Source organism: Sparus aurata, chromosome 5 (genome assembly GCF_900880675.1).
Source record: "Sparus aurata chromosome 5, fSpaAur1.1, whole genome shotgun sequence".
Classification (NCBI taxonomy): Eukaryota; Metazoa; Chordata; class Actinopteri; order Spariformes; family Sparidae; genus Sparus; species Sparus aurata.
Genome location: NC_044191.1, coordinates 22,510,408 through 22,527,492, shown reverse-complemented (window position 1 = coordinate 22,527,492; position 17,085 = coordinate 22,510,408). Strand labels below are relative to the sequence as shown.

The following is a 17,085-nucleotide window of genomic DNA, read 5'->3' as shown; positions in this document are numbered from 1 at the left end:
TGAATAGCATAATGCACTTGACCACAGAGGTGTATAGTTTCTGCAGCTTGTGAAACAGGACAAAACTAAACAAAACAATCTTTGCATGATTCGAGGAGGAATTAAAATGCTTGAAGTGCCCAGGGACAAAAATGAGGTTCTGGTCCCAAATATTCTTCAGTTCCTAACAGATTCCGGGCAACTTCTACAGGCTTTCTACACATTGCACAGTGATCATTGGATTGAACACATAAGCTACATGATGTGTGAACACAAAACTAATGCTGTTTTGACATGGGGGTTCTCTTCTATACATTGCCTCAAGATCAAGATTTAAGATCTCTGAAACCCATTAATTTACCATTTTGTATCTCGCAAAAGACCAGAATCTTCTGCGTCTAGGGTCTTAATTGTGAGGATATTCTGTATATATATCTTTTATATCATTATAAACTGAATATCTTCATGTTTTGCAATGCTGGTGGGACCACATAAACATCTGTAGTAGTCATCTTGTGATAGACAATGTTCACAGTTTTTTAGGCCAAATTGCTGATTAAAATAATAAAAAAAAAAACCACTGTCAGATTCATTCAAAACAAATTTTCACTTAGCACAAATCACTTGACAGCCAAAAACCTCTTGTCAAATGCAGGCTTTGCCTTGCATATTGCAGATTAAAGGTGCACTATGTTGTTGTGGGGACAAAATCTGTCTAAATAAACTGAATAAACTGACCTTAATTACAACACAATTTCGTTCTGTTTTACTTTGTATACTTATGGCGGACCCTGCCACCTTTCTAGCTTCAAACAGTTATTTTCCTCTGAGGAAAGCTTGTTTATAAACTTATGGGAAAGATGAATGTTTCAGAGTTTGTGTTATTACCTCATTAAGATAATAAATATTAAAATTCTGAGTTTTAATTTCTTCGTTGAGACTACTTAGTGCCCCTTTAAGACATTATCGTGGATGCTGACATTGTACAGTTTTGTTGCACGCCTTATTGTCAGTGTGTTATTAAAGATGTGGTGAGTTTTCTGGACCAGTTTGACTGGATTATACAGTAACTCACAGGAACTACGGCTCCCATGATGCAGCGGGAGTAGCATCGTTGAAGTTCATAGTTCAAACATTACAGTAAAAATAGGGTACTCGCTGGCTGGCTGCCTGTCCGCTCGCTGGGAATTATAAACAACTTTGTGGTCACAGAACCAACCGTTTGCCACCGCACCGCAAACCTGCAGAGGAACCCGAAAATGGCCCTCAGCTAATCGGCGCCTGCTCTTGCCCTGTTGTCGGCGGATTTACAGAACGACGGCTAGCTGGGTGCTAACGTTAGCACGCTAGCTTGCCAGGAGCACATAGCAACTGCTGCTAGCTAACGTCACTGGACTGGTACTCTTTACTGTCAAGGCTGCAGCTATGTTCGTCCAGGAGGAGAAGATATTCGCCGGGAAAGTGTTGAAAATCCACATCTGCACCATGGACGGCACGGAGTGGTTGGAGGAGGTCACGGAAGACACCACTGTTGAAAAACTAAAAGAGAAGTGCTTGAAACATGTAGGTTTGGGGCTTGTTTGTGTCTCCCTTGTTGCTTTTTCTGTCCTGTCACTCCTCTGCCTGGGGTGTTTGAAGTCCACCATGCCCTCTGTGTTAACTGTCAGTGTCAGTGTCACTGGCTTTGTATTTATAGCAACTGGGTAGACTCTGCTATTTATAATTTAGCAGGTTGGCTACCCCTCTCAAGCTAGCTAACAGACCGACTATGCCCCTTTTTCTGTTCCCTGTGGCAAGCCACAGAGCTTTACTGCTTTGCTGGCCGTCTATTATTACACAGCCCATCTCACTTCTCCATCTATGGCTTCTATACCATGAGCTCCGGTGGTAGTCTAATGTTTGCTTCTCATGTCAGCTAGGGATATGCAAAGAGTCAGTTACATGTTATGTGTAACATCAACACATTGGCACAGACATAGTGATAAAAGCTGAAGTCTCAGTGGATCACATATCAAGTTTTATTATATCTACTCCTGAATGTTTCTATGCCAACTCAACTAGTTGATTCACTGTCTTATAAAGTAATAGGTTAGTCAATAAACCATTCAGAAAAATAGAATATTAAAACTTGCCTGTCACAGTTTACCAGAGTCTCTGGTTAGGTTTCCAATCGTCTGTTTTTGTCTGAGCAAAGGGTTTTTAATTCGCAAAGATAGGACGAATAGAGAAGCAGCAGATTCTCAGAGCTTGATATTTGACTTCAACAACAAATGGATTATCCAAAGTTAGAAGTGCAAGGATTACTCAATTAATTGTCTAGACATTAGGGATGTCACCTGGGCTTTGGGAAGTGCTATTCACATTTTCCACATTTTCTGACATGTAATATACAGCTAATTGAGGAATCTAGAAAACTATAATCAACAAAGAAAAAAATTGTACTTGCAGCCAATACTTTTGTTCTGTCATCTTTAACTTGAGAGTTTGCCACTTGTCTGTTATAATAATTCTCAAATGCAGTACTTACAGTCTTGCACTGTTGGTCACTGTCACTATTGTTTAACATTTGGACTGAATAAGTGGTTGGAAAAAGAATTGGCATTTACATGATGATGAAAACACTCAATACTTTCATCCCCACTGTTGGCTGTTTCTGTCTGAGACGATTTCCATTTTGGTTTGTTTACAGTATGTGCACGGAGGTCTAGAAGACCCCAAAACACTTACCCACCATAAGCTCATACATGCTGCTACAGAGAGAGTCCTCACTGACACTAAAACTGTCGCTGATGAAAATCTTAAAGATAAAGGTATGTAGCGCTATTTGATTCCTTTTGTGATTGCGACAATCCTACACGGTGTTCCATGACCTGACCGTGTTTCATATATGTTACAGAAGTTTTGCTGCTCATTAAGAAAAGACCACCTCCTACCCTTCCAAAGATGGCAGACGTTACTTCGGAAGAAAAGGTGAGCTTCATTGATGTTTGGTTTCATTAAAATTGCAAGCATTCCTTCCTCATTACGATTAAAATCTGCAGAACCAGCATCCGAGATGTGGTGTCCTTATCTTGATCTTTTCTTGTCCATTATCCCGTTCGTCACAGAAGAAGCAAGATAACAAGGCCCCAGACAAAGAAGCAATTTTGAAAGCCACCGCCAGCCTCTCCACGCGTCACACTGACCGCACCGTTACACAGCATAACATAAGAGATGTAAGGTTTCTTAGAGAAATAGCTTTATCTTTAATCTAATATGCAGATTCTGTGAAAAATAATTATTAAAACAGTTTATAACATTAAAAACTTGGCAATGTATTAAATAAGTTATGCATTTTCATTGTGTTCCAGTTTCAGACAGAGCTAAGAAAAATCCTGGTTTCTCTCATTGAAGTTGCCCAGAAGCTTCTTGCCTTGAACCCTGATGCTGTTGAACTCTTTAAAAAGGCCAATGGTAAAGCTTACAATCCCTTAAAACAATTTCTAAATCTATATCAACTATCCTACAGTTACGAATGGTAAAAGAAAATATCCAACTTTTTTATGATTAAGAGGGAGAAGATGTGTTTCTTGTCTAAATGAATGAAAGGGTGTATTTAATGGTAAACCTCTGACAAAATTAGAGATGAGATATTTTATCTTCTAACATAATGTACTATTTAGTTTTGCGTTCAAGCTCAGTGCAATGCGTTTTAGATATCTGAACAATATTTTCATATCTGCTGTTACCCGTAAGAGAAGCTCCTTATGATTATTCTTGTAGACATTTAACACATGTAGCCCAAACCTTAGCTCTGTTCTCTGATCTCTTTGTGTTTTTCTGTCTTTTAGCGATGTTGGATGAAGATGAAGAGGATCGGGTGGATGAAACGGCCCTTCAGCAGCTCACAGAGATGGGTTTCCCTGAGAGCAGAGCCATCAAAGCTCTTAGACTGAACCAGTAAGTCCGAGTTGTTTTAACAGCAACTCGCTCACAGCATGAGACAAAGTTTTCGTAATATGTCTGCAGCATTTATCCATTGTCAAATCAGCTGTTGTGTAAACATCCTGGAAACCTTATTTTTCTCATCTCATCCTTTTGTTTCCTGCAGCATGTCAGTGACACAGGCAATGGAGTGGCTCATTGAGCACGTAGACGACCCCTCTGTAGATGCACCGCTGCCTGGCCAGGACTCTTCTGGAGCAGCAGGAGCCACAGCGGCTGCCACACCAGGCCCCTCAGCCTCAGCCTCAGCCTCAGCCTCAGCCTCGGCCTCAGCCTCAGCCTCTGGCCCTAACCTTCTCCGCAGCCTCTCTAGCCAGTCGAGCACAGACGAGAGCAGCAGGCAGGATGAGCTCACAGAGATCTTCAAGAGGATCCGCAGGAAACGGGAGTTCAGACCGGACTCAAGAGTGGGTGACATTATCCAGTTGGATCATTCATACAGCACTTTGGCTATAACTTTCTTTTATAAAACTCATCTTGGAGCTCACACTTGCTTGGTAGAGCGCAGGGTTACACTTACATATACTGACTGTAGTTGGCCTCACCTCAAGATTCGAATCAAATTTCTTTACCCAGTCCTCTGTGTACATTAACCAGTCAAACGTTTGGATACGGCTTCTCATTTAATGGTTTTTCTTTATTTTCATGACTATTATTGTAGATTATCACTGAAGGCATCAAAACTATGAATGAACACATGGAATTATGTAGTAAACAAAATGGTGTGAAATAACTCTCTAAATATGTTTCATATTGTAGATTCCTCAAACTTTGCTTTGTTGACAGCGCTGCAAACCCTTTGCTTTTCTCAATGAGTTTCTTGAGGTAGTCACCTGAAATGGTTTTCACTTCACAGGTGTGCCTGGTCAGGGTTCATTTGTTGAATTTCTTGCCTTCTTAATGGGGTTGGGACCATCAGTTGTGTTGTGCAGAAGTCAGGTTCGTACACATCTGACAGCCCTATTTGACAACTGTTATAATTCATATTATGGCAAGAACCAATCATCCAAGTAAAGAGAAACGACAGTCCATCATTACTTTAAGAACTGAAGGTGATTCAAAAACTCTGAATGTGTCCCCAACTGCGGTCGCAAAAACCATCAAGCACTACGATGAAACTGGCTCACATGAGGACCGCCCTAGGAAAGGAAAACCAAGAGTCACCTCTGCTGCTGAGAATAAGTTCATCCGAGTCACCAGCCTCAGAAATCACAAGTTAACAGCACCTCAGAATAGAGCCCAGATGAATGCCACACAGAGTTCTAGTAGCAGACACATCTCTACATCAACTGTTCAGAGGAGACTGCGCGAATCAGGCCTTTATGGTCAAATAGCTGCTAAGAAAGCACTACTAAGGAAAAGCAACAAGCAGAAGAGTTTTGTTTGGGCCAAGAAACACAAGGAATGGACATTAGACCAGTGGAAATCTGTGCTTTGGTCAGATTGGTCAAATTTGAGATCTTTGGTTCTACCCGCCGTGTCTTTGTGTGATGCAGAAAAAGTGGACGGATGGTCTTTACATGCATGTTTCTGGCTGTGAAGCATGGAGGAGGAGGTGTGATGGTGTGGAGGTGCTTTGCTAGTGACACTGTTGGGGATTTATTCAAAATTGAAGGCACACTGAATCAGCATGGCGACCACAGCATCCTGCAGCGACATGCCATCCCGTCCAGTTTGCGTTTAGTTGGACCATCATTTATTTTTCAACAGGACAATGACCCCAAACACCTCCAGGCTGTGTAAGGGCTATTTGACCAAGAAGGAGAATGATGGAGTGCTGCGCCAGATGATCTGGCCTCCACAGTCACCTGACCTAAACCCAGTTGAGAGGGTTTGGGATGAGATAGACCACAGAGTGAAGGCAAAAAGGCCAACAAGTGCTCGGCATCTCTGGGAACTCCTTAAAGACTGTTGGAAAACCATTTCAGGTGACTACCTCATGAAGCTCATCGAGAGAATGCCAAGAGTGTGCAAAGCAGTAATCAAAGCAAAGGGTGGCTATTTTGAAGAATCTAAAATAAATAAAATGTTTTTGTTTTTTTTCTCACTTTTTTGTTTACTACATAATTCCATATGTGTTCATTTGTAGTTTGATGCCTTCAGCGAAAATCTACAATGTAAATAGTCACGAAAATAAAGAAAAAAGATCAAATGAGAAGGTGTGTCCAAACTTTTGACTGGTAGTGTATATCGGACTATTTTGTCAGATTTCAACATTATGATCTGCCTATACCGTCTACACTATTATTCTTTCCATGGAAGTAGAACTGATGAATGGATGAAGCTCATTAGATACAGGGAATATTGAAAGGTGCGCACATGAATATAAAGTGTCACTGCTTTGAGTTGTAAAGCCTTCCTATCACTCAGTTCGTGGTCACAGTCTTCTCACTTCCCTGACTGCGGATCTCAATATACCTAGAAGGGGCGATATAGCTGAAAAGAGCATTACAAAAATTTCAGTCAGTAGTGTTTACTGACCTATTTTTAATGAAGACCAAGAGAAAAAACTTTTTGATTTTACCACTGATATGTTTGCATGTTTATAAGCCAGAGTATATTGTTATGTACTGAAATCCCTGATCTCATTTTAAGTATTTAAGCAACACTATCAGACTTTTAACTGGATAATGTTTCTAGTGCTAAAGTGTTAATCTCTGGTACACATTATATCAGGAACGCTGCTTCTCAGTATCTCCAAAAACAGAAAGGTGATTAAAACTCAGTCCTCTAAAAAAACACTTACACTGTAGTTCATTTTTGTAACATACTGTCATTTGAGTGGTTGCATGTTTTTGCAAATACTCCTTCCACTGTAAACAAATTATATATATATAAAATTATATATATATTTTTTCCTCTGGAAACCTGCCTGCCTCTGTTGAACTGCGACTGTTGTTGTTGTAATTGGACACAGAAGGTCTCAAACTCAACTCAGTCTCTCTCTTTGTTTTTGCAGGCTGTCATCGCATTGATGGAGATGGGGTTTGATGAAAAGGAGGTGGTTGATGCTCTGAGGGTGAATAACAACCAACAAGATGCTGCGGTAGGTTTACACATCCAAGACAGCAGAGTGTGCAAGCAGAGAGCTAGCACTGAAAACTGTTTGTGATGCTACTGACTGATCTTTATCATCTTCCTGCTAGTGAGTCTGATATGTGTGGCACAACTTTACCAAAGAAATTATATTGACTTGACTTAATCATTATACTTTCTCTTTTTGGTGGCAGGCATTTACACATGTTTGGCCAGATCAAACAACTGAAAACCTGACAATACTGGACATTCATCAACAGACTTAAAATAAAAATCCGTAATGTGCCAAAAGAAATGTGGAAACTGTTTTGTAGCTGATCCTGTACCCTGACCAGAGGATAACAATGCATTTTTAGACGGGGAGGGAATTTGGTTTTTCTCACTGTTTCTCTCCATCCTGCAGTGTGAGTGGCTGCTGGGAGACAGGAAACCTTCTCCAGAAGATATGGACAAAGGAATCGACACCAACAGCCCACTGTTCCAAGCCATTCTGGAGAATCCAGTAGTCCAGTTGGGTCTAACCAACCCCAAGACTCTGCTAGGTAGAGTTTAGAAAAACAGGAAAATTCTAGCCTGAATCATACCAATAACTCTCTTTCACATATTTGCCCACTTGGTAGTGTGGTTGTGCTTTTCTACAACTTGATCACAGCTACAGTGTCATTCTATACAATAATTCACAAGCTAAAGTAGACTGAGGGAATGTGAGTAGATCAAAAAGGAAACTGATTTAGTAAATGCAATAAACTTGACAGACTGAACATATTTCTCAGTGTGACATCTGAGGGCATTTTCACACCTGTAGCACGGTTCATTTCGTCCAGACCAAGGAAAGAAAATGATGCATTATTGTATTTTACTTCTGGCTTTTTGCAAACAAACCAAGAAAAGTTAGCACAAAATAACTGCATCATTAGTCCACAGTGTAACCAGACCTCGTACACCAACAGCAACATACATACAGGACAAAGAAAAGGGGCATTTTGGACTGTTGTGTTATGGAGGAGTAGTTGAGTACAAGATAATGACCACACAGCTTTGGTTCTCACTCAGAGTAGGATACAGTCTTAACACGCCTTTGTTTGTGCTCTTCCTTATTTTCTGATGTACATATGTGTTACCCCGTTTACTGACTGAATTGTTTGCATAAACATAGGCTATTCAGATTGGAAGACTAGTTTCTTAAAGAGTTCATAATCAGCCACAAAGCTAATAGCAATTAAGCTTTTGAATTAATACTCAAGTCACACATTTCTGTGTTTTGTCCATTTTGCTATCATGCCACAAACACACTAAGATCTTCACCTTTCCGGTTGAATGGTCCGTGCCATAGACAGTAAAACAAATGGGCAGAGCTTCCAGGTGAAGTCAATGCAGTCCCTTGAACCTGTATTCTTTCCAGTAGCCAGCATGGGGGCAAATTGACTGGTTTCAAAAATAAGTCTGATTGAATGTAAGCTTATGAGAAAATGGCCCAACTTCTCACTTGATTTATAAACTTTATAGATTGTTGACTAATGAGTTCATGGTTTCAATCGCTAGTTTCAAGTCTTCTTTAATACAGCATGACGTTCAGTTTGTAAAGAAGCGGTCCATTTAGAGTGAAACGGTCAATAAAGCAGGGTATGCTGCTTTAGTTTTAGCTGCTTTTAAACAGTTGTTCATATGGCTGATACCGTATTAGTCTATGGTCTGCCCCATAGTTCGGTTAGAAGCCAGAGCTATCAGACAAACGCACCGGAATTTATTTGGCGTGAAAGTACCCTGAGATAAAGTATCTTCACAGAATAGACAAGCAAAATTTGTAATATTTAAAGATGTTTTATACACCTCTGGTTTTTTATTGAATGTATTTTTTGCATTGTGTGTGTGTGCAGCGTTTGAAGACATGCTGGAGAATCCCCTCAACAGCACCCAGTGGATGAACGACCCAGAGACCGGCCCTGTCATGCTCCAAATATCCAGAATCTTCCAGACCCTCAATCGCACATAGAGCCTCCTGGTGACCCCCTGTGTGACTGTGGCAGCTTGTGTGTGCGTTTGACTATACTGGGATATGTGCGTGTGTGTGTGTGTGTGTGTGTGTGTGTATGGATGTGTGGCAGAGACAGAAGTATTGTTTTTGCCTTGTAAAGACAAAGCCGGAGGAGTCAAAATTATGAATTAAGATGTTCTACATATAACTATTTATAACAGTACAGTAAAAACACTTATACAAAACAAATGTTAGCAGAAACATTATTATTACAGTAATAATAATAAAAAATGAGAAATGGAGATTTAGTATGTTGTTTTTACATTTTAATGAGAACAATTTATAGTTATGACAGACATCATTTATTTTATATAATTTCTCCATGTGCAAAAACGACATCAGATATCAATTTAATGTTTACACTTCAAAGAAAACTGTTTTTGTATGTTTTGCAATATTTAAATATCAATTACAGTTTTGTTTGTCATCAGTGATGAGTATGTGGAAGAATTCAGTATCATGGCTTGTATTTCTTCCCCCTTTTGTCTCGTTTTTATCAAAAGAAACTGCTTGTAATCGAGAGGCTGGTGGTCAAAGTTGAGTGTTTGTTTAGCTAATTGATAAAATATGCTTTCAGACACGTTTACCTCTCTCTCCATTCATGCCTGTGAGGTCACTGTAAGTCAGTCTCAGTTTAAAAGGGGGAACATTTGTCCTGGAGCCACTTCGAGAATATTTATTTGACGTTCTGCCTTTTTAGACGAAAGCTGTACACTAAACTGTTTGTGTCTTAGTCATGTTTTTACGAAGAAAACTATATATTAGGCCTGTGTGTTTGTTGTCAATGTGCTCTTGAATGTCATATTATCATCTTGCGCTCATTTAGCACTTGTTCACCTCTATGAATATCACTCACTGCAGCACTGAGGAAGTTAAAAGAAGGGTTTCTGTATCGTCTCAAGAGGCTGTGGGATGTTAAATGAAGCTGAGCCTAATCAAAAGGGGTTTGCCTTTTCAACCTTTACCATGAATGGTGAAGATGCCATTCACGTTGCGAAGGTGCGAGCATCTTCATACACAAAAAGGAATAATAGAATTCGAGGCGCAACCAGTGTTGATCTTTTGGTTGACTTCTTTTTGTTTTTTTGAGAGCAATGAACAGTTATGCTGTCAAACCAAACCAAAATATCACTATATTACCTGCCTTGTCATTAGTTGTACCCATTGAAAAAAAACCTGTTTTTCTGTGCAATAGCAAGGACTTCTGTTGACCTGTAAAGAATTATATTTGATTTGAGTGTTAGAGATGTGTGAACTGCAAATGGGTTGTGTGTTACACAATATTAGCCTTTGCATTGAGTACTTAAAATCTCCAGCTACGAGAAGGTGAACATGGCCTCTCCTGGTTGTACCGAGAGTTAAAAACAATATGGAGGGTGGTGTGTTTTGCCAAGCTTTTGAGTGTTTTTTTCAATATTTAAAAAAAAATGTGGTATTGATGTGACTTTCTGCTCAGGGAGGCTGAGATTGTTTTTCTAAACCTGTTGTCATGGCAAACCTCTGCTCACCCCCTTTCTAGTTTGGCATCTGAAAATGGCTTTAACTAATCTGTGTAGAACTTTGCTTATGAATAAGAACACCACAAGACATGGTTTCATAAATGCAATATTTGAAAATATTTAAATGTTTTTAGAGAGAAGTGTCTGTTTGAACTATGTATTATTACATTATTTATATCGAAGCCAAACTCGTACCTTGTTCTTATTTATAACATTTTTAGGAAACCTCGGAGCTAATCTACAAATGTGAAAAAAAAATTAATGATTCAGATGTTTTTACAAAGCATTAAACAAAATGGCTTATGGACTGGTAGGTCGCAGTGTGGTTTAGAGTAGTGCAACGTGTTTGAGTGAAGGAGGATTTCCACACATTTCGCTGGTAGCCTCTCTGCTTACTTTCTGAACTGTAGTGGACATTCATCATGACCACAGTGATCAGCTGTCGCACCAGCTCCATGCTTTGCACCGGCATGCATGACAAAACTCTCCATTTTGACACAAACGTTGGGAGATTGTATGTTCAAAGATAAAAGGTTCACAAAAAATGGAGACAACATGTTTTGGCAAACCGTCAACAGGAACAGAACAAAAACTATTGCTTAGGAACACTGAAGAATTGTTGGTTATTGTTTTTACTCAGCTTCAATGCAGGACTGTCCCAGATTAACAACCTATGCAATATACTTTCACAGTCTGTTTATTCAAACGGCCTCACGGCGACTGGCATCTAAATCACTATTGCATTAAAGTTATTTTTTGTGGCTGTTATCTTTGGAATCTTTGTTTTTCTTTAAAGATCCCCTCCACACATACTGTATATTAGGCATACATAAACATTGTCTTTTGTGTGTCTAAAATGGTTCATAAAGAAGAAAAAATCTAAAGCCGATAAAAAGTTTGGCGAAGTTCCATAGTCTAGGAAACATTTCTGGAGCTTCACAGCAAAACAGCTTTGCAATATTTGCCCACAAAATGAAGTAGAAGGGAAATAAAATTTGGCGACCACTGTAAATGAAAACCATAAAATGGCTCTATTCAGTCATCTGATGTAATACAAGTTTCCTGAAGCTGTGAGATACAAATTAATTCTAAAAGCCATCATTTAGAGTCTTGCTAAAACTGAAATCGTCACTGTAGCTGCTAGGTGTGTGAAAAGGGGGTGAATAGCTCAACCCTGCGTTGAGGGAGTAAATATTGGCTTTTCAAATAAATTTGGGATCTCAGGGCCTACGGACACATTAAATAAACTTGACACGTTTTGGGTTTTTGTTTGTTTGTTTTTTTGTACTTTTTAAAACAAATCCCGATCTATGTCAGTTTTTTAGGCTGAATGCCACAACGCTGTGAAGCTGTGAAGCTGTGAAGCTCCAGAAATGTTTTGCGTACTAAGAAACTTCACGTGACTTTCCATCGGCATGATCGATAATCGGCTGGCCACCTGACAGGTTGAGCTGATAATGACTACATTGTCATCTTCAGGTGAACTTTTTCTTCAACTGCTGAATATAAGATTGCACACTGAATTGTTTACACATACATACGCATACCTTAATCAGTGTTTTTCGGAGTGCAAAACACAGACAAGAGTTTAATCAATTCTCTCAGGTAGTGTTTGAATTATGAAAGATGAAGCATGCGTGAGAGGATCTGCTGGCCTTCATGGCAGCCTATACCACCATAAATATAAAAAGGTAAAAGCCAACAAATCAAGCACTGTGAAGAGATGATTTTCTTTAATGCCTTAGGTGTTTCAATCTAAATTTTTAGAGCGTCCTTTCCAGGATATTGGTGGTTCAAGTGTCCTTTTCTACTTTAAGCTATTTGTTGTCCTTGTGCACCTCGCTGACCGATTAACACTTCAACTGAAATGCCTACTAAGTCTGGTGCACATGGAAAACAGAACCTTCAGCCTACGATGTCAACAACAGAAGAAATTATAAACTGTTGTTACAAATCACAGGGAAGCTTCTTCCAAATGGGAAACTGAAAGTGAACTGTGGAAATACTTCAAACTTTTATTTAATTTTTTAGTTGTTTTTTTTTAAATAATATATAAAATCTAAGAATGAAGATTGTTGATGCAGATTGTTGATGCAGCTGTGCCCTCTGTCTGTAGAAACTTCACTGTAGTGGAAGTAGGTGGTCGTCATGGAATGTCAAATCATAATAACTTTTCACCCCTCAACCCCAACTATCCCCATGATGTACCTGATCACCCAGACCCTGACCCTGAGGTTTAGACTAACCGATGAACCTTACTTTTTTGGTATGTCTTTTGACTGTGGGAGGAAGCCGGAGCACCCGGGGAGAACCCACAACGGTTAAGGGTTAGGGCTCAGGAGTTCAGGGATGAGCTACTGTGCACTGAACTCTGGTCTTATTCTTAGCTGAGTGTCTCATACCTGCTCTGAAGAGCAGGTTGACATTTTTAGACTAACCGATTAACCCTACTTTTTTGGTATGTCTTTTGACTGTGGGAAGAAGCCGGAGCACCCGGGGAGAACCCACAACGGTGAAGGGTTAGGGCTCAGGAGTTCAGGGACGAGCTACTGTCCTCTGAACTCTGGTCTTATTCTTAGCTGAGCCTCTCATATCTGATCTGGAGAGCAGTGTGACTTTTTAACAGCTCGCGATAGTCAGAATTAATATCACTGTGAGTCCTCGCCAGATTAGTGTATTCCTTCTGCAGGTGGTGAAGAGCCTTTGTGGTCTCATCATGGTAAGTTTGCAGTTGGTGGAGCCTGAAATCGGTGTCACCGATGTGTCCAGACTGCAACTTTGACTTTTCCGTCTGTTGTTCCTGAAGCCAGGAATAGCTGCGCTGAGTTTGCTGGAGGGCCGCGGCAAATTTCTGCTTTTCCTCCAGAGTTTCAATCTGTTTGGTCAAAGCTGCCTTGAGCTCGACGCAGTGCTTCTCACAGGTGATCCTTTCTTCTTTCAGAGCAGAGGAAAGTTGATCTACTCTCTGCTGGAGCTCTGAGTTACTTGCCTTCTGCTGTTTTAGGGCGTTTTTGAGTCCCACCTGTGTTGTCTTGCTGTCTAACTGTCCTGCTTTGAGGTCATCAACCATGCACTGAAGCTTAGCATTGGCACACTGACTCTCAGAGATAGTCTCATTTTTCTTCGACATTAACTCTTCATAGCGCTCAGAGAGAGAAAATTGTTTGGATTTTAGTCTCTCATACTCTGTCTCCATTGCCCTGAATTTAGCTGTGATATCTGTGTTCTCCATCTTCAGTGTCTGCATGTCATATTCCAGATGCTCCGACACCACAGATGCTTGCCTCAGCTGGTTTGTGAGGTTTGCTAGAGAACTGACTGAAGCCTGCTTAGAACGCTCCTGCTCAGTTTCCAGAGAAGATCTTAAATATTTTTCGGCAGTCAGACTGTTTTCCAATGCCAGAGTTTTCTCATAAAGTTCTTGCTTTTGCTTTTGTGTCTTTTTATGTGCTCTGGAGTAACGAGCCTTCTCCTTCTCAATCTCCTTTTCAAGTCTGCTGCGAGCCTCTGCATCTTCCTGCCTCTTGTTTAGGGCAGCCTTGAGTTCATCTTGCAGCCCTTTTTTGTCAGAAGCCAGTTGTTGGTTTTTCTGAGTCAGGAGGTCCAGTTCTTCTGCTTGCTTCTTCTGCTGGCATACAGCAGCCTCATAGACCCTCTTGAGGTCACAATTTCTTGATCTCTCTTCTCTGAGGTCAGAAGCGTACTGGTCGACCGTCCCTTGCAGTGAGGAAACAACGTTGTCCTTGGCTTCAACACTGCTTTGGAGATTCTGAATATTGAAGCGCGTGGATTCAATTTCATCATCTTTCTGCTGACTTTTCTCCTTTAGTGCCTTGATTTCGGCACAATGCGCCGCGTCATGCTCTGCTGCTTCTTTGTGCAGACTAGTGGATGCCTCCAGATCCTTCTGGAGGTTCTCAATCACCGTCTTGTACTTTTCCAGATCAGCTGTGCTTTCCGCGTTTTCTTGTTTCAGCTTTGCTTTTCTTAGCTGGAGCTCCTTCTGTGACTTCTTCAAATCAGTGACTTGTGTTTTCATGAATCCAAGTTCAACACGAAGACTGTCTTGTTCAGCTTGCACCCTCTTCAGATTCGTTGCAAGAGTGTCTTTTTCAGCCTTCACCTTCTTCAGGTTCTTTGCAAGAGTGTCTTTCTCTTTTTGCTCCATCTTCAGAGCTTCTCTCTGTTGAGATTTGGCTGAAGCTGCCTTTTCCAAGGCCTCTTCAAGAGCATCTTTGGCTTTTCTCTCCTCCTCAAGAGCTTTCTGTAAACGAGAGGGCCGCTTTGATCGCACAGATGTTTCGCACGTATAAGAGGGGAACGAGTTGGAGGAAGTGTGGGAGTAATTTCGACTGCTGGAGACACACGATCGATCCTGGTCCTCATCTATGATTTTCTTGTCAACCTTGTCAAGTGTTTTTCCAGCTTTTCCTGGAAGCTCCTGAACTTCCTCTTTGATGTCCTCCTCAATCTGATCTTCAATCTCCTCCTCAATCTCCTCCTCAATCTCTTCTCCAAGAAAAATGTGCCCAAAGGCATTTTTCTTTGGAGTCCATGGAGAGTCCATCAGTACCTCCAGGCAGGAAGCCCCATTTGGTATTTTTTTCTCCATATTCTTATCTTGAAGAAAAGACTGTCTCTCAATGATAACCTGATTTAGGATTAGACGTAGAAGTCGCTGGGATAAATCCTGGTTTTGTAAGAAGTGTAACACCTACCTACCTACCTACCTGCCTACCTGCCTGCCTGCCTGCCTGGCTGCCTGCCTGCCTACCTGCCTACCTGCCTGCCTACCTACCCTAGTGTGTGTGTCTTACTAGTAGGCAACAGGAGAATGGTGACATCAAAGCAGCTTGATGATTCGATGATTCTAATGTAGAATTCTAGAATCCCTTTCATAGGGCAGGTTTCCATGACAACAAAAACAAACAATAACAAATGAAAAAAAAATAAATACTTTTGTCCCTGTGGTTTATAGCCGTGCTTATAGTGTTAGTGTCATTTAGACAGTCACATAAAATCAAAATAGTCTGCATGACTAGATACCAAATTAGATAATGTGACAAAATGAGTTTCTGGGTGATCTGACCCTGACATCTGCTTCCCCACACTGCAACTCCTGCATTGGTATATTGGTCAATAAAATAAAAATGAACAGAAGACTATACAAATGAATAAGTAAATGCACCAAAAAGTAGCCAATGTTTTGAAATAAAAAAAAAAAAAGCAGATTTAACACATTAAAGGTGCACTATGTAGTTTGGGAGTATAATTTTTAATCAAAAGTGAATGAGCCTCATTGACTGCTTTTTTAAAGCCTTAACAAACTAAATAAACATACTCTTAATTTTCATGACTGAATAAACAAACTGAGCTTAAAGAACAACACAGTTTCAAACTGTTTTGCTTTGTTTATATTTGGAGGACCTTGTCACCTTTCTAACTTTAAACACTGTTCTGGGGACCTTATTTTCCTCTGAGAACAGCTTGTTTATTATTATTATTAATAATAATAATAATAATAATAATAATAATAATACATTTAATTTTTATAGCGCCTTTCAGGGTACCCAAGGACACTTAACAAAATGGAACAAACAAAACAAAGAATAAATGGATAAACAAAAAATACATAAAAGATAAGAATAGAAAAGTTGATTGATTTGGCTGGATCTAGAGCTGATAGGCCTTATTAAAAAGATGTTTTTTTAAGTCTCTTTTGAAAGTCTCCAGAGAAGTCTGTTTGCGGATTTCAGCTGGGAGAGTGTTCCTCAGAGAGAGGGGGCTGTCACACAGAAGGCTCTGTCACCAAAGGTTTGTAGTTTGGTGCGAGGGATGGAGAGCTGGTGTGTGCCTGATGAGCGCAGCGTCCGGGACTGGGTGTAGGGGTGGAGGAGGTCAGACAGATATTGAAAGGATACATATTTCTGACATGGTATAATTACTTCGTTAATGCTGTAAATATTCAAATTGAATTTCTTCTTCAAAACTACATAATGCCCTTTAAATCACAAGACAGATTAAAAATAGGTCATTAAAAGGGCTATGCTATATCAATCTACATTTGTATTAACCATAAAGGACAACACAATTCCATATTGTTGTCTTAATTTGTTTTTATTTGGCGGACCCTGCCACCTTCCTTCTCCAAAACTACATAATGCCCCTTTAATTGCATACAAATTGGTGCTGGCGCTGCTTTCCAACATCTTGCAAAAAACAAAAACGCTTCAAATTCTGATACCACGTTACAACACTAGATGGCATCATTGGTCAATGTCACGAGGACAAAACAGGACTAGAATGATTAAAATGTGTACCCCTATAAAGAACTAAATAAACAGTTGAGAGAGTGAAGGACAACTGACATGGTCTTGGATTTAGTCAGCTTGTCAAACAAATATTTTAGCCCGTGGTTAGAGCTAGTGGAGGTAAATCAAAAGTAAACAGGATTCTTAAGATAACAAAAACTTTAGACAGCATAATATTCCAGCTTACACAATGCATGAAATATAAGAGCGTGAATTATTTACTGGGGTTTTTATCACTGAC

The 17,085-nt window shown here is 40.1% G+C and overlaps 2 protein-coding genes across 3 annotated transcripts; one reads left to right on the top strand and one right to left on the bottom strand.

Annotated features, from left to right (window-relative positions):
• The first annotated feature begins 1,091 nt into the window (after positions 1-1,091).
• ubac1 (UBA domain containing 1) lies at positions 1,092-11,301 on the top strand. 2 transcript variants are annotated; one of them, XM_030417843.1, is made up of 10 exons: positions 1,092-1,542; positions 2,669-2,789; positions 2,876-2,949; positions 3,090-3,194; positions 3,330-3,432; positions 3,810-3,918; positions 4,070-4,370; positions 6,923-7,009; positions 7,403-7,541; positions 8,877-11,301. In XM_030417843.1, the coding sequence occupies exons 1-10, from the start codon at positions 1,405-1,407 to the stop codon at positions 8,990-8,992; spliced, it is 1,293 nt and encodes a 430-aa protein (XP_030273703.1). In that variant the 5' UTR covers positions 1,092-1,404; the 3' UTR covers positions 8,993-11,301. The 2 variants fall into 2 exon arrangements, with proteins under 2 accessions (XP_030273703.1, XP_030273702.1); XM_030417842.1 differs by having other exon boundaries at positions 1,093-1,542; positions 3,087-3,194.
• Positions 11,302-12,528: 1,227 nt separating this feature from the next.
• LOC115582101 (myosin-9-like) lies at positions 12,529-15,352 on the bottom strand. The gene has a single exon (XM_030417841.1). The coding sequence runs from the start codon at positions 15,143-15,145 to the stop codon at positions 13,109-13,111; it is 2,037 nt and encodes a 678-aa protein (XP_030273701.1). The 5' UTR covers positions 15,146-15,352; the 3' UTR covers positions 12,529-13,108.
• Positions 15,353-17,085: the final 1,733 nt, after the last annotated feature.